The sequence below is a fragment of the Thunnus thynnus genome, chromosome 14 (genome assembly GCF_963924715.1).
Source record: "Thunnus thynnus chromosome 14, fThuThy2.1, whole genome shotgun sequence".
Taxonomy (NCBI): Eukaryota; Metazoa; Chordata; class Actinopteri; order Scombriformes; family Scombridae; genus Thunnus; species Thunnus thynnus.
This window is the reverse complement of record NC_089530.1, coordinates 28,021,430-28,049,320: the sequence shown is the minus strand read 5'-3', so window position 1 is coordinate 28,049,320 and position 27,891 is coordinate 28,021,430. Positions and strand designations below refer to the sequence as shown.

At 39.2% G+C, this 27,891-nt stretch overlaps 1 protein-coding gene across 4 annotated transcripts in view; it reads left to right on the top strand.

The window, feature by feature from the left end:
* Positions 1-26,262, top strand: part of LOC137197403 (protein NLRC3-like) — a 51,752-nt gene extending 25,490 nt beyond the window's left edge. The window contains exons 1-10 of one of the 4 annotated variants that reach the window (XM_067610799.1): positions 9,429-9,637; positions 10,716-10,853; positions 11,454-11,558; positions 16,323-16,525; positions 16,663-18,451; positions 19,706-19,879; positions 20,711-20,884; positions 21,506-21,679; positions 21,934-22,107; positions 23,145-26,262. In XM_067610799.1, the coding sequence (XP_067466900.1) occupies positions 10,726-10,853; positions 11,454-11,558; positions 16,323-16,525; positions 16,663-18,451; positions 19,706-19,879; positions 20,711-20,884; positions 21,506-21,679; positions 21,934-22,107; positions 23,145-23,157 (2,934 nt within the window). In that variant the 5' untranslated portion in view covers positions 9,429-9,637; positions 10,716-10,725 and the 3' untranslated portion in view covers positions 23,158-26,262. Of the gene's footprint in view, positions 1-2,464; positions 2,812-9,428; positions 9,638-10,715; positions 10,854-11,453; positions 11,559-16,322; positions 16,526-16,659; positions 18,452-19,705; positions 19,880-20,710; positions 20,904-21,505; positions 21,680-21,933; positions 22,108-23,144 lie in introns of those variants that run through there. The other 3 variants (XM_067610798.1, XM_067610801.1, XM_067610800.1) reach the window with 3 other exon arrangements.
* The last annotated feature ends 1,629 nt before the right edge of the window (positions 26,263-27,891 follow it).

Genomic DNA, 27,891 nt, shown 5'->3' with positions numbered 1-27,891 from the left:
CTTAAGTTACTCTACAGATGACGTTTGTGCAATGAAAGCATATATAATGAGCCTCTAAGATAGGATGCATTGTTATAGATTAAACTAACTAACCCCCGTCTTATAGTCAGTCATCTGTAAAGCACTTTGAATTGCACTAACCTGAATGAAACGTGCTATACAAATTAAAGTTTGATGATAACAAACATTTTGCTGATAAAACTTTTGTACTTTGACCACTAAAGTTAGATTTTCAGTGCAGGACTTTGACTTGCAGCAAAATAGTTTTACATTGTAAAACAACTTATACTTCAGTAAAGATACTGAATACTTCCTCCACCACCAGTCCTGCAATTAACATCCTACTACAGTAAAAGTACATGAGTATTATCAATAAATCAATCAATCAATCAATTTTTATTTATATAGCGCCATATCACAACAAAAGTCATCTTAAGGCACTTTTCACATATAACAGGTCAAGACCGTACTCTTTAATTTACAGAGACCCAACAATTCCCCCATGAGCAGCACTTGGCGACAGCGGTAAGGAAAAACTCCCCTAATAATGACAATGACATAGCAGCCAGAGAAGGATGCCATCAGGACTGTGAAGGACCGCGAAGGCTTGGCCCAGAACCCAGGGTTTCCTGTGAGATGAGAAAGCACAAAAAAAACTCCGGGGAAGAAGCAAAGTTAGTGACATGCATTGATGTTACATGAATGCATACAGATGGAGAGGAGGAGGAGGAGAGAGGAGCTCAGTGCATCATGGGAAGTCCCCCAGCAGTCTAGGCCTATAGCAGCATAACTAAGGGCTGATCCAAGGCAAGCCTGGTCGCCCCTAACTATAAGCTTTATCAAAAAGGAAAGTTTTAAGCCTACTCTTAAACGTAGAGAGGGTGTCTGCACCCCTGGACCGAATCTGGTAGATGGTCCACAAGAGAGGAGCCTGATAGCTGAAGGCTCTGCCTCCCATTCTACTTTATAGACTGTAGGAACCACCAGTAAGCTGCATACTGGGAGCGCAGTGTTCTAGTGGGATAATACGGTACTATGAGCTCTTCAAGATATGATGGTGCCTGACCATTGGGGGCTTTGTAAGTTAGGAGAAGGATTTTAAATTCTATTCTAGATTTTACAGGAAGCCAATGTAGCGAAGCTAAAATGGGAGAAATGCTTGTAGTTAAAGTAAAAGGAGTGGAAGTATAGTAACAAATAGAGGGACTTTGGCACGAAAAAGACTGTAACGTTGAAAGATGTCTACTTGATTTGACTCATTTGGACGCTGAAGCTTCATATTAGCTTCCTAGAATCACTTAAGCTGTAAGTGATTCTAGGAAGCTTGGATCAAATTTAAATGGTGACATACACACACACACACACAAACAAACACACATACACACACACACACAAACACACACACACACACACACACACGCACGAGCACACACACACACACACACACACACACACACACACACAAACGCACACACTTGACTTCCAGTAAAGAAGAAGGGAGGAGCAAACAAGTAGGGTGTAACGGTGTACAGACTCCATTTTAAAGTCGACAGCAGAAGGAGGAAAATAGCAAGTCTGAGGCAGGGTGAGTGTTAATATCAGGGCTGCAAATAATTATTAATGTCATTATTGATCAATCTGCTGATTATTTTTCTGTATAATTGTTTAGTTGATTAAACTGTTTCAGAAAAATATAAAAACAATCACAGCACTGATGTCTCCAAATGTTGTTTCCTTTTTTCTATTCCTGGTTACACAGTGATGTAACATGTCAGAGGAACATTGGTGACACAGCCTAAGTGTTACAGTATTATGATCATTATTTCACTGTCAGATGGTCTAGTTTAGTATCCTGTGGACTGGCGTGGATATATCTGTTTGACTTCATCTGTTGACACAGAACTCATATTTACTGGATAATAACTTTTTAGTACAATGAGGAAGTCTTTGTGTCTGTGTTTGTGAAACAGCGAGCGTAAAGGCAGAAAATTTTTCACAAAGCTCTTAAATTTAATTCACTGCACATACTTTGAGCTGTAAGTGATTCTAGGAAGCTCAGATCAACTTTAAATGGTGACACACACACACACACACTCACACACACTTGACTTCCAGTAAAGAGGAAGGGAGGAGCAAACAAGTAGGGAGTAAAGGTGAAAGTCTGTACAGACTCCATTTTAAAGTCGACAGAGCAGAAGGAGGAAAACAGCAAGTCTGAGGCAGAGTGAGTGTTAATATTAGGGCTGCAAATAATGATTACTGTCATTATCGATCAATCTGCTCATTATTTTTCTGATCAGTTGTTTAGTTGATTAAACTGTCAAAAAAAATGAGATCACTGTGTTGACTTCTTCAAACATTGTTTCCTTTCTTCTTTTCCTGGTTTCTGTGTCCTCACAGTGATGTAACGTGGCACATTGGTGCGATCAAAATAGAGAGAAGTCACAATTAAGAACAACACAGATGTTTATCTGAAGTCTTTTGGTTGGATTTAAACCACAGTCAAAGTTTATCTTTGTGATGGCTGGAAAACACACATGGTTGTAGTTAAAGTAATGTAAACTAATAAGAAGACATTAAGTTGAGAGGAAGGACTGGATGTATTATACTGTGTATGTGTGTGTGTCTCCAGTGTTACTGGTTTACTTTTCAGACTCCAGAAGATGAATGATTTGGAGGAAGATGAGGACAGGGCAGAGCCCAGCTGTGTGTCTATGAAGAGTGACCGGTATAAAAGTGATCCTCCATCGTCGAGTGGTACAAAGGTCATCCTCCAGAGTTCAGTAATGAACCTGGACCCTCAGGCACAAAGTAAGAGACTGTTTCTACTGCAAACTGACCAGAAGATATTCAGTGAGATGGTTCCATTAAGGTTGTAGTGTAGATATGAAGGAAACACAGTGGAAAGAAATAATGAACTACCTTCCATTCAGCTGTAATCTAGAACAGATCTTCATGTACATGTTAACCAGAGACAGAGACAGGGCTGCTATTGCTATTTGATTTTCCAGTCAAAGAATCAAAAGTAGTAGTAGGTCACCCAGGATGATATTTACTAAGGATTTAGTAACAAGTCAAATTGTGTCTGTCCTTATTTACTAAAGGTAAAATAGAAAAAAATGAGTATTTGGTCTCATGCAATAAAGAATACAGAATGTGTCTTAACATGTTCCTGTTGAAAGGTACAAAATATGAGAGGATATAATGGAAATGTATACAGCCTGCTGCAGCTGATTTATCACTGCAGACTGACCACTGCAGCAGAGGAAACTGAGTCTGACATTTAACGTTTGGGAAAAGTAAAATCTGTAAAACTGTTGTATCACACTCACACAGAGGGAGAGAGATAATAGCAGAAACAGTGAGAGAGAGAAACACAATTATCATTGGTCCAGAAAACCTGCATGCACATATCTTGGTTCTGTTGATAACAACATCAAGTCTGTGGTGAAAAACCTTTTGATGATCATATCAGCAGCTCGTCCAGTCCTGTTTTCACCATTAAAACATATTAAAATAAGATCTATAAAACTAGTACAGAACACTGCCGCTGTCAGACTTTGAATTAAAACCAGGAAAAGAGATCATATTACTCCATTTCTATCATCACTTCACTGGTTTGTTTTAGGATTGATTGTAAAGATTTGACTGATTACTTTTAAAGGCTCTTCATGGCTCCAGATGACATGTCAGAGTTTCTCTGTGTGTAAATATTGAAGGGATAGTATACCTTTAAGGCATACAGTGATAACAATGCAAACGGACTGGGGGCACAACTTCATTAAAAACATGAAATTTATCCTCTCCACTGCCCCACTCATCTCAAGCTTAACCTCCTGTTGACGTATGTGTCCTTACAGCTATTTGAAATATATCTCTGCCATCAGCATTTTAAAACTATGAATCATTAAAATAATTAAAGCTGCCATTTGCATGAAAGCAGCTTGTTTTTTTTATAACTTGACACTGAGTGGTGGGAAATGAATTAGTGCTGATTATCATCACAGATAAATATGGGTCCTGGTCTTTGCTGTCAGGGCTCTGGATCAACCTGTTTGAGGAGCTCAGTCTGATAAGTCATTATCTGCCTTTAAATAATTTCTTCAAACTCATTTTTATCCACTGATCTACTGATTATTTTTGTTTTATATGCTGTACATCTTAAATGTGAATCTTATGTCTGTTTTACTGGTTTATTTTCTTCCTGTATGTGTGTCTTAGTTTTGAGAAGTTTTATAGACATCTGAAGGGAAGGTGGTGGGATGATGGTGGTGGTAAACAAAGACTAAATTCTAACTGCAGAGACATCTGTGGAAATAAATGAACTTGCAGCATTTTTATCCTGTGTCCAGCTTCAGCTTCATGTATGACATCTATTTTTATTGCAATTATTTTTTCTGTCTTTGTATATAAAATGAGCCATATTTTATTGAATCTGTGTTCTTTGTTTTTGATATCTGCCTAACCATTGGACCACCAGGACACGCCATCTGAGTTTTTGGTCACGCTTTATTTTAAAGTCCATTACTCTTATAATTTCTTATTAATTTCTTCAAAGTTTCCAGGAAGGAATTGTCTGTGTAATTTGGTCTATTTATAGATTTCCATTTCCACCTGAGTTCATATTTATTCATCAGTCATTTATTATTGGAAACTTTATTCTCATATATGTTGAATTGTATGTTTTTCTGTAGATGAAACATGTTTGCATGTTTGTCTGATCTGCTGTGAACTGACTAAAAAACCTTAGCTTATGTTAGCTTACCAACTGGAATTCATTAATTAAAAGTGCACAAATTGAACACTGTCTTTATTTGACCTATAAATTAATGCAAAGTACTTGGTTCTTTCCAGGAAATTTACTTAATTTAGATTGTCTGTGTTTTCCTTATTCCTTCACTTTATTGCTCAAATCAAGTGCAATATACAAACAGGGAAACAGCGCCACCAAGTGATGATACAAGAAAACAGCAATCCATACGGACTGAACACACACAAGGAGAAATAAATACATAAAAAAGACATTTTAAAACATGTGGGGAGAGGAGAGAGTAAGTCTAATTAGAGATGTCGCTATTAATCATGTTGTCTATGAAATGTCAAAAAATAGAGAAAAATTAAGATTAAGAGGGAAATTAGTTTGCAGTGTGTCCAAAATTTAACACACACAATAACAGAAACACACACACTAAGAAGAAAAAAGCAATCAAAGACATAGTCCACATATGGCACACATCCTTCATAAAATACACAAAACTACTACACAGCAGCGTCCAGCAGTGCTCCTGGAGTATAAAGATTCAATGTGAGAGAAGACGATGCAGCCCAGAAATATACACAATACTATACTTTCCACTGTGCAGCACTGACTACAGTACTGCTGTGAGTACTAGGAGTTTTTATGTGCAACACATGCACACCTGCCCTCCTTGTGCTGCTGTCTGGAGGGTGGTCATTAGGATTCAGCCTTCATATCAGTGCTGCTAACCCTTTTTTTCAGGAAGTCTTCAGTCTCTCAGGTGTTCTTGTGTTTGTCCAGCAGGGGGAGACGTTAATCTGAACCTCCTTCAACACTGAGCACAAACACTCACGTTCTTATATTCATCACAGCTCAGAGGATCCAAATGTACACGTGTCCCCAAAAACTAACATTAGACCACAGTCCTCTTTACTCTTACACTGAACCTGAAAAACTGAAACCAGACCTGCCAGTCCTCACTGTGACCACAGTGTCCTTGCCTCTTTTAGGCCATATATATACAGTATACCATTATTTTTTTAATAGATGAACCTGTTGATTATTTTCTGGATTGAGTTGTTTGGTCTATAAAGTGTCAGAAAATGGTGAAAAAATTGGATCAGTGTTTCCCAAAGTCCAAGATGACGTCCTCAAATGTCTTGTTTTGTCCACAACACAAAGATATTTAGTTTACTGTCATAGATGACTAAAGAAACCAGAAAATATTCACATTTAAGATGCTGGAACCAGAGAACTTTAGTATTATTTCTTATAAAATGACTCAAAACGATTAATCAGTGATTATGGCGATTAATTTTCTTTTGATTGACTCGATTAATCGACTAATTGTTGCAGCTCTAGTGTGTTGAGTTAACTTTATTGCCTTATTTGCCTCAGTGAGCTCACAGTGTGACAGGACAGACAGGACAACATTCAACACAACATACTAATAATAAAACATATACATGCAGGGCGGCTAAAGGCATAGGCCATACAGGCAGTCGCCTAGGGTGCCATCTTGTCTGGTGGGTGCTGGTCACCCTCAAAGGAAAAAATAAAATAAGAAAAATAAAAAATAAGTAAATAAAAATTTGCTGGTGAGCGTCCCTCCTCATTTTCAAGAAAGGAAGATAGACATACGCTTTGCACCCCCGTTCCTCACAATTTTCCATCTGCTCTGCACCAGTACTGTGCACACTGAAAAACAAGGATGATGCATCACAAAGTCTGTGAGATGTTGAGGCAGATATTCATATTTTATTTCATAATGAAAAGGTCAAAACCTTCAGGTGCACAAGGAAGAAAACAGAGAAAAGAGGAGGAGGAAAGAAAGCCCAATATAGAGGTATGTCGTCTTATAAATAATGATGCTACAATAGCTGCTGGACTCAGATAACATTACAGGTTGAAGGATATGAGACTGAATGGCAGCCAGTAGCTAGCTATCTGAATAACTGCTCCTTCCTACAACGTAAGGCATTGTGCTGAAATTTAGCTGGGCAATATCAGTGATAATGACTAACACCATAAAAACATTGATTTCTGCATTGAGTTGCACCAGCTATGTGTAAGCTGACATGAGCCTCTTGGCATCGCAGCACATTGTAGTAAACTAAATCGATATTGAAATATCATATCAATAAATAAGGTCTATGCTGGATTATGGTGTTTCAAAATGGCAGCAATTAATGAGAAAATGATGATATGTGGCAGAAAAACTGCTGTTTTACCATCAGTGAGTTATGTGATATATTATGATTTACATTTATTAATACATAAATCACAACTTAGTAGTAATTTATGTTATAACCGTTTGGACTTACACACAGCTGACGCAAAAGGCTGCAGCAGTTATTTGTCCTATTCTGCAGCTACATGTTTTTGCTTGTAATAGGCTAATATTTACTCTATAACTGTCCAGATGCTCTCAGGAAATATCTGCAGAAGCCTCCAGCTGCTGGAGAAGTTACATCTGATCTCCCATCTCCACCGATCTCTGAAGCAAGTCAGTTCAGCCAGTTATATGTGGCCTCTGTGTAACTGATAATACATTGCTATGTTGTCATTATTATTATTATTATTATTATTATTATTATTATTTATTTATTTATTTATTTATTTATTTATTTATGTATTTATTTATTTTTAATTATTGTTGTTGTTGTTGTTGAGTGTTACAATTACACTTTGTTACTAATTAAATGTAGGTCTTAGTCAAATTGAATGAAATTTATTTGTACAGTGCTACTTTATATGCAGTAGAATGACACAAAGGACTTGGTGCAGTGGTGTAACAGTTCTGTATGTTTGCATATAGCTGCAGGTGAAGCAACATCTAACATCATATCAAACACTCCAGCTACCTGCAGTGAAACACAGCCTACAGCAGGTGAGTTTTGTTCATTGTATGTTACAGCTGCAGTTATGTAACTAATGTCAATATGGACAAATCCAGACACATTTTGCTATAATTCTATCAAATATTCACAATCAGTTATGAACATGCATAACTCACCCTGTACATCTGGAAAGTTTAATCCATTTGTCCAAAAATGGATGCTCAAGGGTCTATTTTTATTATGTCAGTACTTTGGCCAAACCTTTAACCATTTTCTAACCCTTCACCATGACAGAAAGCCATGGGAACTGCAGCTTGCACACACACATTTCATTTCTTTCATTTTCATTCATTTTTTTCCTTTTTTTCATTAATTTTAAGGCAGTATCACCACATACTGGATCTTTTTTTAAAAAAAAATAAAATCAAATGAGCTATAACTACACTGAACTATGGGTCCATTTAAAAACGTTTCATGTCATATACAAATGTTATCTATTATTAAATGGTTTCTTACATACTTGCATTATCATGGTAACACAAGTGCAATAAAATATATTGAATCATAACTATAATTTCCATATTAAGAAAGAGAACATAGCTAACTTAAATAATAATCAATATTAGACTGCAACCATCTATATTTATTCAAGTTGTTTACAGGACACATTAAAGATAGAATAACTTATTCCCAACTAAAATAATTTAAACCTGGATTCTTGACCTTTTTTCACTCATGTAATTGAACAGCTCTGGTCAACCGTTATCTATAATTTATGCTTCAGATGAGTTTATTGCCTGATGTGTTGTAATGTATGAATCACTGTGTGTTCTTACTAAAGGATTAATAACTATATTTGCATGTATGTCTAGAATTGCCTGCAGGTGAAGGAACAACAGACACAACATCCACTGCTACTCTACACCAAATCTTAATCTTGCGTAGGGCACCAAAATGGCTAGAGCTGGCCCTGAGTACTGGTTATCTGGACGGCCAATGTTAGGCTTAGTGAAGCCAGCTAACTAAAAGATATCCTGGGTATGTTAAACTTGCTTCGTAGTTCAGGCCTCTGGTTTGTTTTTCTGCATTGCTCTTCTCGAGGTTGTCAGATCAACTGATGGATAGCAGCCAATCAAATGCTCTGCATGGTTGATGTAGCACTTGTACATAGCTAGAACTGAGTGACACAAAATCTTAACACACCAAGTGACTTCTACACAGACAGGTGTGTAGAAGTCACTTGGTGTGTTTCTGATGAATGTTGGTTTGTTCTGCTGCTCTGATGTCACAATAATAAAACTGTTTACAGCATTGTACAAACCGACGACTCAGCGTCTTCATTCATTGTCAGTCAGCTTGTGCACAGAAAGTGACGGACAGACATTTGACATTTAACGATGTTTAACATTTTCACACATATTAAGGTGTGTCAAAGACAGTGGTGTAAAGTAACTAAGTACATTTACTCAAGTACTTATTTGACAGCTTTAGTTACTTTTCAGATGAAGATTTGACACAATGGATAATATAACAAGCTTTTAAAATACAACACATTGTTAAAGATGAAACCAGTGGTTTCCAACCTTTTTGGCTTTTGACGTCTTACAAAAAGCAGTGTGTAGTCGGGGTCACATTTCAGATGTTTATGAGTTGTTAACAGCTCCACCAAATAGTGATTTTTCCCTCTAAACTTCTCACATGCTTTCATTTCAATAAATGTCCAAGTGATCCAATATTTCACCAAAAATCAAAGATTAGAGAAAAAGTCCAAAAACCGTCCCCAAAAGGGAGGCGAGTCCCCACATGTGACTGTAAAAAAAGATTTATGTCCCCACAACATGAGGAATACCTGGTACACACACACACACACACACACACACACACACACACACACACACACACACACACACACACACACACAAACACAAACACTTGACTTCCAGTAAAAAAGAAGGCGGGAGGAGCAGACAGAGAGGAACACTGGAAGTAGAAGTATTCAGTCAGGCTCCATTTTAAAGTCAACTGAGTAGAAGGAGGAAAACAGCAAGTCTGAGGCAGGGTGAGTGTTAATATTAAAGCTGCAAATAATGATTACTGTCATTATTGATCAATCTGCTGATTATTTTTGTGATAAATTGTTTAGATGATTAAACTGTCAGAAAAATATCACAGTGTTGTATATTCAAACGTTGTTTCCCTTTTTCCTTTCTACGTTTCTGCGTCCTCACAGTGATGTAATGTGACACACTGGTGCGATCAAAATAGAGAGAAGTCACAGTTAAGAACGACACAGATGTTTATCTGAAATCTGTTGGATTAGGCTTGCCGCAGTGGTCGATGTTACCGGTGTTACACGGTGTTTGGACATACAACAATTACTCCAACTTGTAAAGTATTAAGCGTGTTATCAATACTTATTCGGACAAGAGACGCAACAATTATAAACTGACTGTCTGCTCCAGGAGCGTCTGCAGCAGCAGCAGAGTCGCAGCAAAAAGTAGCAAGGTGAGACGTCTGTTCTCCATCCTGCTGCTGCAAACGAACGTAACGCCAGCTGTCAGCGAGCAGCTACTCTCATGTTTCCGGGTCTCGGTGCCTGTTTTCGGCAACAACTCTCCCGCTCTCTGCCTGCTCAGCCTGCTCTCGGTGTGTCTCTCTCTGGATGGCAGGCGAGTTGCTCCGGTTCTGGTTCTAAGTGGCGGTCGTCCTCTGGTTCGTCCCCGTCTGTGTGCGCCGCAGCCGGGCTGTACACGGAGGACGACCCGCTGGCAGCAGCCTGTAGCCTAAAAACTAACTTTTAAATAAGGGGAAGATCTAAACTAAAAATCTAATGTTAAAGATTAAATGAATAAATAAATGAATAAATAAATAAATGAGTGTCATTGACATTTTGTAAAATGTCCGGTGTAACCGGTGATACCGGTGTTGTCACGAGTTTATTAGTCAGTGGGAAAATTTCCTCACCATGGCATCCTTCCAGCTAGAGTCAAAGTTTATCTTTGTGATGGCTGGAGAACACAAATGATTGTAGTTAAAGTAATGTAAACTAATAAGAAGATACTAAGTTTAGAGGAAGGACTTGGTTTATTATACTGTGTATGTGTGTGTGTCTCAAGTGTGACTGGTTTACCTTTCAGACTCCAGAAGATGAATGATTTGGAGGAAGAGGAGGACGGAGCTGAGTATCTAATAACCAGCTGTCTGTCTATGAAGAGTGACTGGTCCAAAGAGTCACCTCTACTCTTCAGTAATGAACCTGGACCCTCAGACACAAAGTAAGAGACTGTTTCTACTGTAAACTGACCTGAAGATGATTCAGTTGTTTAATGTCATTTGATAACCTACATTACAACAATATTCTTTTATAATTCTGTGTTTTTTTATTCAGTCAGTGATCTTTTTGTTGTTTGAGCATTGACTGCATTATTTCTTCGTTTATAGCTATAATTTTGTGGAAAGAGTGCTTGATTGCTGTTCTGAAATGTTTATTAGTTGCTTCAACCAATATTTAATACAGGTTAAGTTGCAGAGGACAGATTGTTTTGTTTGCTTTCTAGACATGCACAAGTTAATCTGACAGCCTAGCATCAGGCAGCAGTGCCTTTAGTTTAACTGTTACCAAATAAACTCTTATATAAAAAACTTTTTTTTGTCATTTGTCATTTTCACACCTCAAATATCAGACAAACGTGTAGATGATAAAAACTCCTCAGTGAAATATATCCAGTTTGCATCTGTAGATGTTTAGAACATGCAGAAGGAGATATGAACATAACTATTTGTTGTCATTATTAAATTTGATCCTGTGCCATGTTTCATGTTACATCTGCTCTTTACAAGAACTAATGATATGTGTAAAACAATTGTTTCCACAGACATAAAGCAGAGTCTTCAGTATCCAGCTGTCTGTCTATGAAGATCGACTGGTCGAAAAGTCATCCTCCAGAGTTCAGTAATGAGCCTGGACCCTCAAACACAAAGTAAGAGACTGTTTCTACTGTAAACTGACCTGAAGATGATTCAGTGAGACGTTTTCATTAGGTTTAAGTGTAGATATGAAGGAAACACAGTGGAAAGAAATAATGAGCTATCGTCCATCCAATCTAGAACAGATCTTCATGTACATGTTAACCAGAGACAGAGACAGGGCTGGTATTGGTATTTGATTTTCCAGTTGTCACAGCCCGGCTCATAGGCTGCGACAAAATATGGAAAACCAGACGAGTTTTTGCAACTTAGGATAAGTGTTTATTTACAAAATAATAATAAATGAGAGCGGAAAAAATGTGGAAGTCAGTAATCAGTAATGTAGGCATGTGTGGATGTGTGTCTGTGCATGTCGGCAAAGAAAAAACAAAACAGCCGTGCCGCGCCACGCTCAGAATGGAAGAGGCGTGATGAAGGAGGAGATAGCAACTCTGTAGAAGGCCAAGCCTTATAGTCACGACCACACTGGGCCCAGGTGCAGCTCATGATGGCGATGACGATCCTCTGCCCTGCCCCGGATCCTGCAAGACAAAAGCAAACCAGCAAACAGAACACAGGAGCACCTAGTGGAGTGGAGGGGTCGTCACCCCCCCATAAAGATGAGATTCCCACTGGGAATGCCAGCAGACAGCTATTTCAGATATCAAAATAATTGGTGGGCAGCTACATAGTTTAAGGATATGTCTTGACTGCTTTAACTTAACCTTAACTCCTTAACTATATACATATGTTCTGTACTGACCATTCTTGAAGAGTCTCCCCAGCCAGCGAACCAAACTCCCCTTTGCAACCCAGCAACTCTGGCGCCTGGAGAAGCATTTAAGAGTGACAAAGAGAGAGAGAGAAGGCCAAAGAGGTTACACAGTACAGTAAAGCAAAACTGAAGAGCAAGGTGCTCTGGATAAGGCATCTGCCACAATATTTTCAGAGCCTTTAATGTGACGGACATCCAAACTTTATTGGGTGGTGGTCCGTGTAGACCACCAGAGGAACAGAACCAGAGTCAACATAGACTTCAAAGCGTTGTAATGCCCAAATAAGTGCAAGCGTCTCTTTCTCGATCACAGAATAATTTAACTAAAAGGAGTTAAATTTCTTTGAGTAAAAACTCACGGAACATTCAACACCACTGTCCTCACACTGAAACAAGACAGCACCTGCTCCCACATCACTTGCATCCACATGCAGCTTAAAATGTTGATCCATGCATGGAGCTGCAAGAACAGGAGGTGAGCGAAGGACAGATTTCACATTTTCAAAAGCTCGTTGACAAGAAGCTGACCAAACAAACTTTGCCTTTCCCTTTAACAGATCTGTCAGAGGAGCTAAGACCGTTGAAAAGTTTTTACAGTTCACTGCAGTTCCTTCTTAGTTGTTGGCAATGGATACTTCTGCCCAACTACCTTACCAAGATATGTGACGGTGGCCCTAATAAACTCACACTTTGCTAAATTAACTGCCAGGCTTGCATCCCTCAGATGGTTGAACAGCTTCCTGATATGAACCAAGTGTTCTTCCCATGTGTCACTGTAAATCACCACGTCATCCAGGTACACAGCACATCCATCCAGCCCAGACACAACCATGTTCATCAGGCGCTGAAAGGTCGCCGGCACGTTGTGTAACCCAAAACTCATAACAGTGTAAGAGAACAGACCAGAAGGAGTAATGAAAGATGAAATTTCCCTGGCTCTTTTAGACAGAGGTACTTGCCAGTAGCCCTTCAGTAAATCAAATTTACTGACATACCGAGCTGAGCCAACCTGATCCACACAATCTTCAATGCGCGGCAGTGGATAAGTGTCTGGTTTGGTAACCCCATTTACTTTACGATAGTTGGTACAGAATCTAGGGCTCTTATCAGACTTACCAACCAACAAACAAGGTGATGCCCAGCTCGAAGATGAGGGTTCTGCGATACCATTCACAAGCATATATTCTATCTCTGCGTCCATCACCCTCTGCTTTTCTTCAGACACTTGGTAGAAACGCTGGCAAATTGGCTGCGCCCCACCTACATTGATGTTGTGTTCTATCAAGTGTGTACAGCCTGGTGTATCATTAAACAAACACAGATAATCATTAATGAGAACAGACAGCTCAGCACGCTTCCCCTTGGACAAGTGCCCAAACAGAGACTCTAGATTTTTCAGCGTTTCAGAATTTCTCAACTGGCCATGCAACAAGCTCTCATCAGGCGGTGTAACCCCATCATCCTCCTGCACAGAGGAGAAAACAGAACTTGCCACTGCTGTAGCCATTGAAACCGACTTAACAGGCTCCTTCTGCTCCTCACCATCAGATGACACCTGTGATGCACAAGCATAGTATGGTTTCAGAAGGTTCACATGACAAAGTTGAGTGGATTTCCTACGCCCTGGTGTTGACAACAGGTAATTCAGATCTGAAACCTGGCACAAAACTACAAATGGTCCACTGAACTTAGCCTGAAAAGGAGAAGTAACAATTGGCAGCAAAGCAAGGACTTGATCACCTGATTAAACTGACGCTGCTCAGTTTTACAGTCATAAAGATGCTTCATCTTCTCCTGTGAAGAGACTAACCTCTCCCTAGCCATTTCCCCAGCAGCATACAGTCAATGCCGGAACCCATTAACATGCTTGATCAAGCTACTAGGAGGTTCAGGTTGTACTACAGCATCCTGCAGCAGAGTGAGAGGTCCACGCACTGTATGACCGAAAACAAGTTCATTAGGGCTAAAGCCAGTGCTTTCCTGCACCACCTCCCTAGCAGCTAACAATAACCATGGCAGCCCTTCTTCCCAATCCTGGTTCAACTCCACACAATAGCTATGCAACAGAGACTTAAGGGTGTGATGGAACCTCTCCAGAGCCCCTTGACTCTGAGCATGATATGCAGAAGCCTGGTTATGCTTAACCCGCAGCTGTTTCAGAGCCTCAGCAAACAACAAAGATGAAAAATTTGAGCCCTGATCACTCTGAATCACCTGTGGAACACCAAAGATTGAAATAAACTGTGTAAGTGCTTTCACCACCGACTTAGTATTAACGGTACACAGCCGGATACCTAGTGCTCTGACACATTACTGTAAGCAAGTAATTGCTACCAGATTTGGAACGAGGCAAAGGACCCACACAGTCAATAATCAGGTGCTCAAAAGGCTGTGCGATTGCCGGGATAGGACACAGAGGAGCTGGCTTAAGGCACTGATTAGGCTTCCCAGTCAACTGACATGTATGACATGTTTTGATGTATCTGGACACATCCCTTTTCACACGAGGCCAAAAAAAAACGCAGAATGTAATCATACGTCTTACGGACCCCCAGATGTCCTCACTGATCATGAGAAGCTTTCAACACTTCCTCACGAAACTTGGAAGGAACAACAATCTAGAAAACTGGATTACCAACAAAGTTTTCCCCATGTGGCACCCATTTTCTCACCAACAGGTTGACCTGCAGCACGTAACCATTTGCATCTTCCCATCATCAACAGTGATAACCGCTTCAAACAGCTGACTCAGAGAGGGATCAGTGTCTCTCAGAATTTTTACCGGCACGGTGACATCGCTCCCCACTAGAGACACGCAGCCATCAGACACGAAAGCTGAGAAGTCTGATTCCTCCAACCTGCATTTTGCTCCAGCTCCGACCTGCTGACAGGGAGACATTACAGGACAGACAGACTTGACAGAAACAGCACACGCAGCAGACTTGCCCTGCGCTCCACCATTTCCCTGCTTAGGACAGTCAGCTTTCCAATGCCCTCTTGGTCGTTTCAACATGCATCTGGCCCCGTGCAGCCCGATCTGGTCCACTCAGGCGAGGACTAGCTCTCTCCTCCCACCCACCTGATACATGAAACCTGCTACCATCATCACGAGCCCGATACTCAAGGTCACCCCTGTGCATAAGCACATACTCATCTGCCAATTTAGCAGCTTCCGCAGCAGACTGCAGCTTATGTTCGTTTATATAAAGAGCAATGTGACTGGGAACAGAATTTTTAAATTGCTCCAGAACGACCAGGTCACACAGAGTGTCATAAGTATCAACTTTTAATGCAGTCACCAGCTCCATGGCGAACTCAACATGTGTCTGCCTCCCAGACTTCTCCCATGACCAAAACCTCTGGCGGTATATGCCTCAGGCACCAACTCGTAAGCCCTCAACACTGCAGCCTTGACCGTTGCATAAACCTTACCCTCAAGGGGGGGACCCCTCCGCTCCACTAGGTGCTCCTGTGTTCCGTTTGCTGGTTTCCTTTTGTCTTGCAGGATCCGGGGCAGGGCGGAGGATTGTAAAGCGCCTTTCAAAACCAGAGTTACAAGGTGCTGTACAATGCAAACAATTGAGAGAAAAGTAAAATAGAATAAAAAAAAATAAATGAATAACAAATGTGTTGTGTCAAATGTGTCTAACAAATGTGTTGAATCCATTTCCCTCCTCATGAAACATTTGCAAAGCCAATTTTGAAGCTAATATTTTAAATCCTGCATTGTTTACATACATGTTTACTAGCTTGCACTCTTCTTCTTCTTCTCTGCCTTTTCTGGTGCTTTGTTGTGTCTGTCTAATTACTTTTGACCTTTTGTAATTGCAGTATATATTACTTTAAAAATTCAAATTGAATGTGCTGCAGCCCAGAACCTGAAGAACAAAAAATACATACAGTCTGGACTGTTAATGTAGGGAAAGAGCTGTATGCAACTTGTGACCTCTTGGTTGGCCACCACTTATGTCATGTGTCATAAAGAATGTGTTCATGTCCACAGAGAGAGGAAGAAGAGGGGTGTTTCTGTAGAGGAGCAGCTGTCCTACTGTTCTTTGTGTCAGGACGTCCTGAAGGATCCAGTCTCTACCAGCTGTGGACACTGGTTCTGCAGACAGTGCATCACCTCATACTGGGACCAATTTGCTTCATCAGGAGACTCCTCCTGTCCCCAATGTGGAGAAGGATGCTTCAGCGCTGTACAAAGTAAGACTGAAGATCTGTCTGCTGATGTTATCATCTATGAAAACAGGACAGGAATCTACCTCCTCTATCCTACTGAAAATTAACAAAGTGAGACATATTTCTTTTTAATTCTACATTGTTTTCTTTTCTTTCAGCAGAAAATGGTCTGCAGGAGGTTTTAGATGAACATAAGATCAGTCTGAGGAGGAGATGTGAATGTGTGACTGAAGGAACTGATGAAGCAGGAAGTGAAACTCTCCTCAACAGGATCTACACTGAGCTCTACATCACAGAGGGACAGAGTGAAGATGTTAATACCCAACATGAGGTGAGGCAGCTTGAAACAGCTTCCAAGATGAAGACACTCCATGACACTCCAATCAAGTGTCGGGACATCTTTAAAGAATTACCTGATCAACAGAAACACATCCAAGTCGTTCTGACGAATGGAGTTGCTGGCGTTGGAAAAACCTTCTCAGTGCAGAAGTTCACTCTGGACTGGGCAGAGGGCTCAGAAAACCAAGATGTCAGTCTGGTGATTCTGCTTTCGTTCAGGGAGCTGAACTTGATCAAAGATGAGCAGTACAGTCTCCTCATGCTGATCCAAGTTTTCCATCCAACATTACAGAAGATCACAGCAGAGAAGCTCACTGTCTGTAAAGTTTTGTTCATCTTTGATGGCCTGGATGAAAGCAGACTTTCACTGGAATTCAACAACAATGAGGTTGTGTCTGATGTCACACAGAAGTCATCAGTCAATGTGCTGTTGAAAAGCCTCATTGAGGGAAAGCTGCTTCCCTCGGCTCTCGTCTGGATAACTTCCCGACCTGCAGCAGCCAATCAGATCCCTCCTATATGTGTTGACAGGGTAACAGAAGTACGAGGCTTCACTGACGCCCAGAAGGAGGAGTACTTCAAGAGGAGATTCAGTGATGAAGAGCTGTCCAGCAGAATCATCTCACACATTAAGACATCTAGGAGCCTCCACATCATGTGTCTCATCCCAGTCTTTTGCTGGATCACTGCTACAGTTATGGAGCACATGTTGGCTACAAACAAGAGAGGAGAACTGCCCAAGACTCTGACTGACATGTACTCACACTTCCTGCTGGTTCAGACCAAGAGGAAGAAGCACAAGTATAATGTGGGACATGAGACGCATCCACAGGAGCTGACAGAGGCTGACAAGGAAGTTCTTCTGAAGCTGGGTAGGCTGGCGTTTGAACAACTGGAGAAAGGAAACATCATGTTCTACCAAGAAGACCTAGAGCAGTGTGGTCTTGATGTCACAGACGCCTTGGTGTTATCAGGAGTTTGTACAGAGATCTTCAGAAGAGAATGTGTGATCTTCCAGAAAACAGTCTACTGCTTTGTTCATTTGAGCGTTCAGGAGTTTCTGGCTGCAGTCTACATGTACCACTGTTACACCAGCAGAAACACAGAGGTATTGAAGGACTTCCTGGGTAAAAAACACAGTGACTCATCTCTTGATGACTTCCTGATGGGAGCCATGGAGAAATCTCTCAAAGGTAAAAATGGCCACCTGGACCTGTTTGTGCGCTTCCTTCATGGCCTCTCTCTGGAGTCCAACCAGAGTCTCTTAGGAGGCCTGCTGGGTCAGACAGAGAACAGTCCAGAAATCATCCAGAGAGTCACCAATAACCTTAAGGAGATGAACAGTAAGGATAACTCTCCTGACAGAAGCATCAACATCTTCCACTGTCTGATGGAGATGAATGACCGCTCAGTACATCAGGAGATCCAAGAGTTCCTGAAGTCAGAGAACAGATCAAAGAAGGAACTCTCTGTGATCCACTGCTCAGCTCTGGCCTACATGCTGCAGATGTCAGAGGAGGTTCTGGATGAGTTTGACCTGATGAAGTACAACACATCAGAGGAGGGACGACTGAGACTGATCCCAGCCGTGAGGAATTGCAGAAAGGCTCAGTAAGTCCAGATGTCGATAGCATTATAAATCAATGTAGATCAGCAGTTTAGTTCTTCAAATATAAATAATATAAAATTCTTATTATTGTTAAAATAGTGCTCTGATAATGTTGATTTTTCAGTTGGTTGTGTTTATAGCTGTTAAGTTAATGAACACAGTTATTCTATTTATTTCTAGTAATTATTGGATTTAACAGTTATTTTCTTTTATTTATCTTCCTTTGGGTGAAGGAGGCATCATTCAAACCTGGTAAAACAAATTAAGGACTTAAGAGGTTGTAGTTGAGGTTTTATTCCAGCAGCATTTTATATATCATATAATATATCAGTATTTTACAATTATCAGTGAATGCAGTAAAGTTATTATTACTATTATTATATAATCAGACACTGTTTTTACCACTATGATTAATAGATTAAAATAAGATCTGTATCATTTTCCAAAGGCAATTTCTGAAGTCAGAGAGAATTGCTTTCATCATCATTTTTTTCTTAATGGTTTCTGAGCCATTTCATAGTGAACATGGAGGATCAGCAAATCAGCAAACTGATTCAGTAATGTCAGTCATACAACAATATCTAATGTTTGCTAACATTAACCAAAATTGGCCTCCTGGTCATGCGAGACAAACCCCTGAGTGTGTCGAACCACACAGACAGACTGTGCACATTATAGAAGCCTCAATGTAACTCCATTTTCTCTCCCTTCATCTGCAAGATTAAGTCTGCAGGTATGAGAGAGAGTGATGAGAATTATTGTTTGATTCAAGCACAGTGAGATATGATTACCTGAACTAGGAGTGCTCTGGTAGCCTACTGGTCAAGATGCATTCCATATAACCACAATGTTTTTTGTTTTATTCTAGCAGCTGACCTTTGTTGCATGTTGTTCCCTGTCTCCCTCTCTCCTCTTGTTCCCTGTTATCTCTCAACTGTCACTTTCCATTAAAGGAATAAAATGCCATAGAAAAAATATTTGAAAAATTAAAAAAAGATTAGCTGAACCACTGATGTGAAGAGCAAATGTTAATCAAAATAGGGAATGTCAAACTGTCATCAAACCCAGATAGCATACGGAAGTGGGCCACTTCAGGCAATGATGTGGCACTGCTGGCGTTCTTCTGGCCCGGACAAAATGGATGTGAGCCTGAAGTGGCCTACATGTAAAATAACAAATATGGCTCAAATATCCCAAAACAAATGTGGACCATATGTTTCATGATAACATATGTTATAATATATGTGTCATGACAGACTTTCTGGCTGTGGACTCTCAGAGACTCATTGTGAAGTTGTGGCCTCAGCTCTGAAGTCCAACCCCTCTCATCTGAGAGATCTGGATCTGAATCGAAACAATCTGCAGGGTACAGCAATAAAGCTTCTTTGTGCTGGACTGGAGAGTCCAAACTGTAAACTGGAGACTCTGAGGTTGGTTCACTGGCTGTATCTTTGGTAATTTTTTCAATATATTCAATTCAAATCCCTCACTGAAGTTTCAAATGTTTTGTTCATAAATTTTCAGGATTTGCCTGAGCACAAATCTGTAGAATCTACATTTTTTCAAGAATTCAAAGTCCATAGTCTTGTTCTGTGTAAAAAACTTCCAAACATTAAACTAATATGAGGCTTCAATAGTCTAATAACACATATTAAGCAAGTATCTTTATGTTTCTTCAGTGTTTCCTTGCTGAGCTGCAGTGGAGGGATCGTAACTCAACGATGGAATTTTGTACTAGATAGTCTGTAACTCTGAGTCAGACAAATCAAGTGGGTGTTTACCAGACTGTCAAAGCCTCATATTAGCTTCAGCTGAACTTATGGACTAATTTCCTACGGTGTAGCTGTGTTAGGAAGAGACCACTTCACAGCCAGTATGGACAGGAGGAATGATTAATGCCACCAATGACATTTTTTAATAACACATGCCTACTAAACTACCAAATACAGGAAGAAGGAGGTCATGTAATAAGTAATTAAAGGTTTAGTCCAACATGTCTGACTTTATATTGATCCTCTAATTACAGACTTTCAGCAGCATTTTATGAATCAGTGTTGACATGAATGTTGTGGTGACATTTGGATGATGTCTGTAGAAGGCTGATGACCCACAATAATACAATGACAGTCACTCTACTCATTTTAGGGAAAAACTCATTGATGAGGACATAGTAATGTTGAACTACACATTTAAAACCTGGACAGATCTGATTTGATTATAAATTGATTTTTTTTTATCTACATCATTTATTCTTTATTCAGATTGAGGTGGTGCAGTTTGTTAGAGATCAGCTGTGCTTCTCTGGCCTCAGCTCTGAAGTCCAACCCCTCTCATCTGAGAGAGCTGAGTCTGAGTCACAACAACCTGCAGGATTCAGGATTGAAGCTGCTGTGTGATTTTCTTGAGAGTCCACACTGTGGACTGGAGACTCTGGAGTGAGTTCACTGACTGCCTGTTAGTATTGTTGATCTCAGTGTTTAACAACTGAACCTACTTTATGTATATACATAACTTACATCCATGAAGTTAATTTTCTTTTTTCCATATTTTAATTTTTACTTACAAAGTTTAATCTATAGTTATAAAAGATGACTGATTCTTAAAGAAACTTTAGAAAATGTCCACTGGTAAAGAGGTCACATCTGTATACAGAAGATCCTCTCAACTAAGATCTGTTTTAAATTGATCAAGTTTACTTGCTGAAGGAGAAATATTTCTTTATTATATTCTTTAATGTGCTTTAATGAATAATGTCTGATCATTGATATTGATCCTTCAGAACACACACACACATGGACAAAGAGAGATCAATACAAAATATTTTTTATGAATCGGTGTTGACATGAATATGTGTCTGAATGTTGTGTTGACATTTGGAGGATGTCTGTAGAAGACTGGCATTATGATGATCCACAATAACACAATGACAAAATCACTCTGCTCATTTTAGGGAAAAGCTCATTGATGAGGACATAGTAATGTTGAACTATACATTTAAAACCTGAACACATCTGATTGGATTGTAAATGTATTTTTATCATTTATTTTTTATTCAGATTGTGGGGCTGCAGTTTGTCAGAGATTAGCTGTGCTTCTCTGGCCTCAGCTCTGAAGGCCAACTCCTCCCATCTGAGAGAGCTGGATTTGAGTGCCAACAAGCTTCAGGATTCAGGATTACAGCTGCTGTGTGATTTTCTGGAGAGTCCACACTGTAGACTGGACACTCTAAGGTCAGTTTACTGATTGTCTTTTACAATTGTTGATCTTAATACTTAAAAACTCAACCCAATTTCTGTAGATACATGACTTACATCCATGAAGTTAATTTTCTTTTTTCCATATTTTAATTTTTTACTGTACCAAGTTTAATCTGTAGTTATAAAAGAAGACTGATTCTTAAAGAAACTGTAGAACATGTCCACAGTTAGTTGTTAAAGTCAATTAATGTTTTTATCATTTTGGTAAAGAGTCATTCTTTATTCAGATTGTGGGGCTGCAGTTTGTCAGAGATCAGCTGTGCTTCTCTGGTCTCAGCTCTGAAGTCCAACCCCTCCCATATGAGAGAGCTAGATCTGGGAGGAAACAACCTGAAGGATTCAGATGTGAAGCTGCTGTCTGATCTTATGGAGAGTCCACACTGTAGACTGGAGACTCTGAGGTCAGTAGAGAGTTGGAGTCAGTATGTGCTGGTTTCAGCAGTCTTATATTAAACACAGTTAGTATCAAAGAAAAGATCCAGCATATCCTGGTGAACCTTAAACTTTCTCAGTGGCTCTTTTACTCAGTGAAGCTGTAGGAGGAAAATGGTGACAGGCTTCAGGATTGGACAGAAAGACAGAGAGAAAGAGAGAACAGTCAACCAATCAGATCAGCCAGAAGTTTGTTGTGATCATGTGTTTGAGTTGATGTGAAGATGACTGTTGTTGTGTTCATGTCTGCAGGAAATAAAGCTGGATTACAGCTGACAGCCTTACAAGATGTGTAGAGACAGTGGTCCTCATCATCAAACTGTCGTACCATCAAATCTGATCTGAAAGTGTTTGTTTTCTCATTTCAACAGTAAAGAATTGATCAGTTCATCTTTGTCAGAGCTCTAAGATCAGTCTGACTGCCGCCTGCAAATCACTGGCCCTGATTTCACAGAACCATCATTACGTTTAGTAACCATGTGGTCTTTATACAGACCAGAACCTCTGCTGAAGTCCAGGAATCACAGCAGGTGTTTAGCTGAGAGCTCTGACTGATTGTCATGTGATGATTTACCAGCAGGAAAGATCTTCAAATCCCACAGAGAGTCTAGCTTTTAAACTTTTCTAACAGTTCACATGTATCAACAGTAAGTTCATCAGTAAACTGATGAGTGAATGTCACTGTTTCTGCAGTAATGATGTGTTCATGATTCTCAGCAGTTTATTTCCTCTGTGTACTGCAGTGGAATCTGCAGAGTAAACGGACTTGATACCAAAAGTCTGTGCAAGTGTGTGAGCTTGGAGCTCAGTGTGTTCACTCCAACATGTTAACATGAGAGCTGAAAGGAAGCTGGCTACGCTGCACAGCTGTTCCACTTCTGGTCTGAACAGGACTGAAGTCCCTGCTGCTCTATATAGTGGATGTGCTGCATCACTGACTGACAGCTGATAAAGTGAGTCTCATTAAACACTGATTTATGACCTCTGTTGTTTCTTCTCTTATCAGCTGGAGGTATTGATCTCTGTAAAAGTGTGAGTGAACATCCAGGAGTGTGTGTTGAGAGAGGATCAGCTGTATCCTGATGATCCATCTGGACCGGAGTCTGGATCTGGATTTTGTCATTTCTTAACTGACTACAAACTGAACAGTTTTCTCTGGATTTTGTTGAAGTCAGAATTTTACAAATGTGTTATACATGACCTGTGTGATGCAGAAAAGATTTTAAAGAAAAAACAGGTGTTATAAGTCAGACTTTGATCCTGGGCCCATATTTATCAAGCGTCTCAGAATCACACTGAGAGTTAACCGAGGACTAAAACCAATTTATGACGCAGAAGAGAATTTACTCTGTCAGCAGGAGACGGATTACTCTTGGGAGCGAGTGAGACGTTTCTGTTTTATCCCACTCAGAGCGGCAATGTAGAAATAATGATGATGTGTTGTAGTTTTCTCACAGTCTCGGCTGGAAATATTTAACAGTGGTAATTTGGTATATTATGTGTATAGGCAACCAAGGTTATGTAACAAAACTATGATGCCAAAATTCATTATAAGATGATATTTACAAAATGTAAAGAAAGCCTGAGAAATAAATGTGGCCTATATGTTAATTAAGATAACAGATAATTTGACTCAGCTGTGTGAAATGATCTTGGTTCAGCCACATGGTTTCACAGCCTGTAATAGTGCTGCATCTTGCACATATTGCACAGACACATGTTGCAAACCCTCCTCGTGAAGAACATCTTCTCTTCCACTGTCCAATTCCTCTTACAACTGCAGCCCAAGTTAACTTCCATTCTCTACATGAAGGTAAATACACCGTAACAATAGAAACATATATTGTTAAGGTGCATCATCCTCTCTCAAATATCAGGCTGTAGCTCTGCTGTTATTTGAAGTAGTCTTAATAAAAAATAACCATATAAAATATTTGACCTATTATAATTAAGTTGAGATATCCTTCATTATGCAGCTGACATGATTGTGTTGAAAGAAAAGTTTTAGTGGGCTGTAACTGAGGACCCTCGTCATGCTCATTATCTTCACGACGTGCATTACACCAGATCAAAGTTTGATTCATGACTTCCATCATTGTCACTTCTGACAGAATCGTCACTGTTGCACAGCTGCATTTTCCCCATTTCAAAAAAGTGTAACATTTTGAAGATCTGCCTGAACTCCATCTCCTGCAGCTCCTAAATGTTGGCAGAGATAGGAATCATTTACCAAGTTTGGAAAGTTGAAAAAAACACTTTTTCTCCTAAAAGTAGGACCAGAGATGCATCACTCTGATCATTTCTGGCCAGTTAGGAGTGATTTCCTGCTCTGAGACGCTTGATAAATACGGGCCCAGATGTGATTGGATTTGATGTCCACAAATTTCATTCAGTTAAATTCTAAAAGAATTTATCATTGGTCCAGAAAACCTGCATGCAGGTCAAATCATATCTTGGTTCATCAAGCCTGTGGTGAAAAACTTTGTATGTTTTGATTCCAGTCTTAGTTTTGATGATTATATCAGCAGCTCGTCCAGTCCTGTTTTCACCATTAAAACATTAAAATAATATATATAAAACTAGCACAGAACACTGCTGCTGTCAGACTTTGAACTAAAACCAGGAAAAGAGATCATATTACTCCATTTCTGTCATCACTTCACTGGTTACCTATTTGTTTTAGGATTGATTGTAAAGATTTAATTGATTACTTTTAAAGGCTCTTCATGGCTCCAGATTACATTTCAGAGTTGCTCTGTGTGCAAATATTAAAGCTATAGGTATCTAGCTTTATATGCAAAATTATGATGTCAAAATGAATAGTTTATATCTCATAATGACATTTAACAAGTCATTTGCAATAGGCTGTAAGTAAACACTGGTCAACCAATCAGGTGGCTTTAACAATAACTATATAATTTAAACTTGTAGGTGAGATCATGTGATCCAGCTGTGTGATCCAGCCCTATCCAATCTCATCCCTTACATCTTTTTTTCTGCATGTGCAGCATCTTGCATGTATTGTACAACACTGCACACAGCGATAATAATGCAAATGGACTGTGGGCACAACTTGATTAAAAACATGAAATTTATCTTCTCCACTGCCCCACTCATCTCCAGCTAAACCTCCTGTTGACTTATGTGTCCTTACTGCTCTTTTAAATATATCTCTGCCATCAGTAGTTTAAAACTAATGAATCATTAAATAAATAAAGCCGCCATTTGCATGAATGCAGCCTGTTTTTTTTTTATAACTTCACATTGAATGGTGGGAAATGAATTAGTGCTGATTATCAGCACAGATAAATATGGGTCCTGGTCTTTGCTGTCAGGGCTCTGAATCAACCTGTTTGAGGAGCTCAGTCTTATAAGTCAACATCTTCCTTTGAATCACTTCTTCAAACTCATTTTTATCCACTGATCTACCAATGGTTTTTGTTTTATATGCTGTACATCTTAAATTTGAATCTTATGTGTGTTTTATTGGTTTATTTTCTTCCTGTATGTGTGTCTTAGTTTTATGTAAAGCATTCTGGTAAACAAAGACCAAATTCTAACTGCAGAAACAACTGTGGAAATAAATGAATTTGCAGCATTTTTATCCTGTGTCAAGCTTCAGCTTCATGTATAACATCTATTTTTATTGTAGTTATTTTTTCTGTCTTTGTGTATAAATGAGCCATAATTGAATGAATCTGTGTTCTTTGTTTTGGATATCTGTGGATCTGTTAGATTTTTTTGCCTAACCACTGGACCACCAGGACATGCCATCTGAGTTTTTGGTCACGCTTTATTTTAAGGTCCATTACTCTTATAATTTCTTATTAATTTCTTCAAAGTTTCCAAGAAGGCATTGTCTGTGTAATTTGGTCTATTTATAGATTTCCATTTCCACCTGAGTTAATATTTATTCATCAGTCATTTATTATTGGAAACTTTATTCTCATATATGTTGAATTGTATGTTTTTCTGTAGATGAAAAATGTTTGCATGTTTGTCTGACCTGCTGTGAACTGACTAAAAGACTTTAGCTTATGCTAGTTTAGCAACTGGAATTCATTAATTTGAAGTGCACAAATTGAACACTGTCTTTATTTGACCTACAAAGTAGTGCTAAAGTACTTGTTTCTTCCCAGGAAAGTTGTTAACTTTAAATTGTCTGTGTTTTCTTTATTCCTTCACTCTATTGCTGAAATCAGGTGCAATATACAAACAAGGAAACTGTGCCACCAAGTGACAATACAAGAAAACAGCAATCCATACAGACTTAACACACACAAGGAGAAATAAATACATAAAAAAGACATTTTAAAACATGTGAGGAGAGGAGAGTAAATCTAGTTAGAGATGTCTCTATTAATCATTTTGTGTATGAAATGTAAAAAAATAGAGAAAAATTAAGATTAAGAGGGAAATTCCTTTGCAGTGTGTCCAAAACTTAACACACAATAAAAGAAACACACACACTAAGAAGAAAAAAGCAATCAGAGACAGTCCACACATGGCACACATCCTTCATAAAATACACAAAACTACTACACAGCAGCGTCCAGCAGTGCTCCTGGAGTATAAAGATTCAATGTGAGAGAAGACGATGCAGCCCAGAAATACACACAATACTATACTTTCCACTGTGCAGCACTGACTACAGTACTGCTGTGAGTACTAGGAGTTTTTATGTGCAACACATGCACACCTGCCCTCCTTGTACTGCTGTCTGGAGGGTGGACATTAGGATTCAGCCTTCATATCAGTGCTGCTAACCCTTTTTTTCAGGAAGTCTGACGCTGATCTGAACTTCCTTCAACACTGAGCTCAAATATTCACGCTATTATATTTATCACAGCTCAGAGGATCCAAATATACATATACTAACATTAGACCACAGTTCTCTTTACTCTGACCTTACCTTACACTGAACCTGAAAAACTAAAACAAGACCTGCCAGTCCTCACTGAGACCACAGTGTCCTTGCATCCTGTTTTTAGGCCATATATATACAGTATATGTGTATATTAGAGCTGCAAGTAACCATTATTTTTATTATAGACGAATCTGTTGATTATTTTCCTTTCTGTAAAATGTCAGAAAATGGTGAAAAATGTGGATCAGTCTTTCCCAAAGTCCAAGATGACATCCTCAAATGTCTTGTTTTGTCCACAACACAAAGATATTCAGTTTACTAAGAAGAAGCTGGTACCAGAGAATTTTAGTATTATTTCTTATGAAATGACTCAAAACAATTAATCAAAGATCAATCTGTTGATTGACTCGATTAATTGACTAATTGTTGCAGCTCTAATGTGTTGAGTTAACTTTATTGCCTTATTTGCCTCAGTGAGCTCACAGTGTGACAGGACAGACAGGACAACATTCAACACAACATACTAATAATAAAACATATAAATGTATGTATGTATGTATGGAAATTTGGAAATACACAAAGTATCATAGATATAAAAGCAATAAGCTAAAAACTATCAACTTTAAAGTGAGAGGTTTGTAATGCAGAAGTTAAATAACCCAAGCATGTTAAAATAGCATAAATAATTACAAAGAAGCATAAACTTGACTGTAAAGGCTCATGCACACTTTCAGTTTCTTGTAGACAGATGCGTAAGAGGAAATGTCCAATAGGCAAGAGAAGAGAGAACTCCCCGCACACTGTCCTTTTACTGCAATAAACTTTATTAGAGATACAACGTTTGGGTCCTTAGACCTTCGTCAGGTAAAGCTGAGGAACAAAGAAC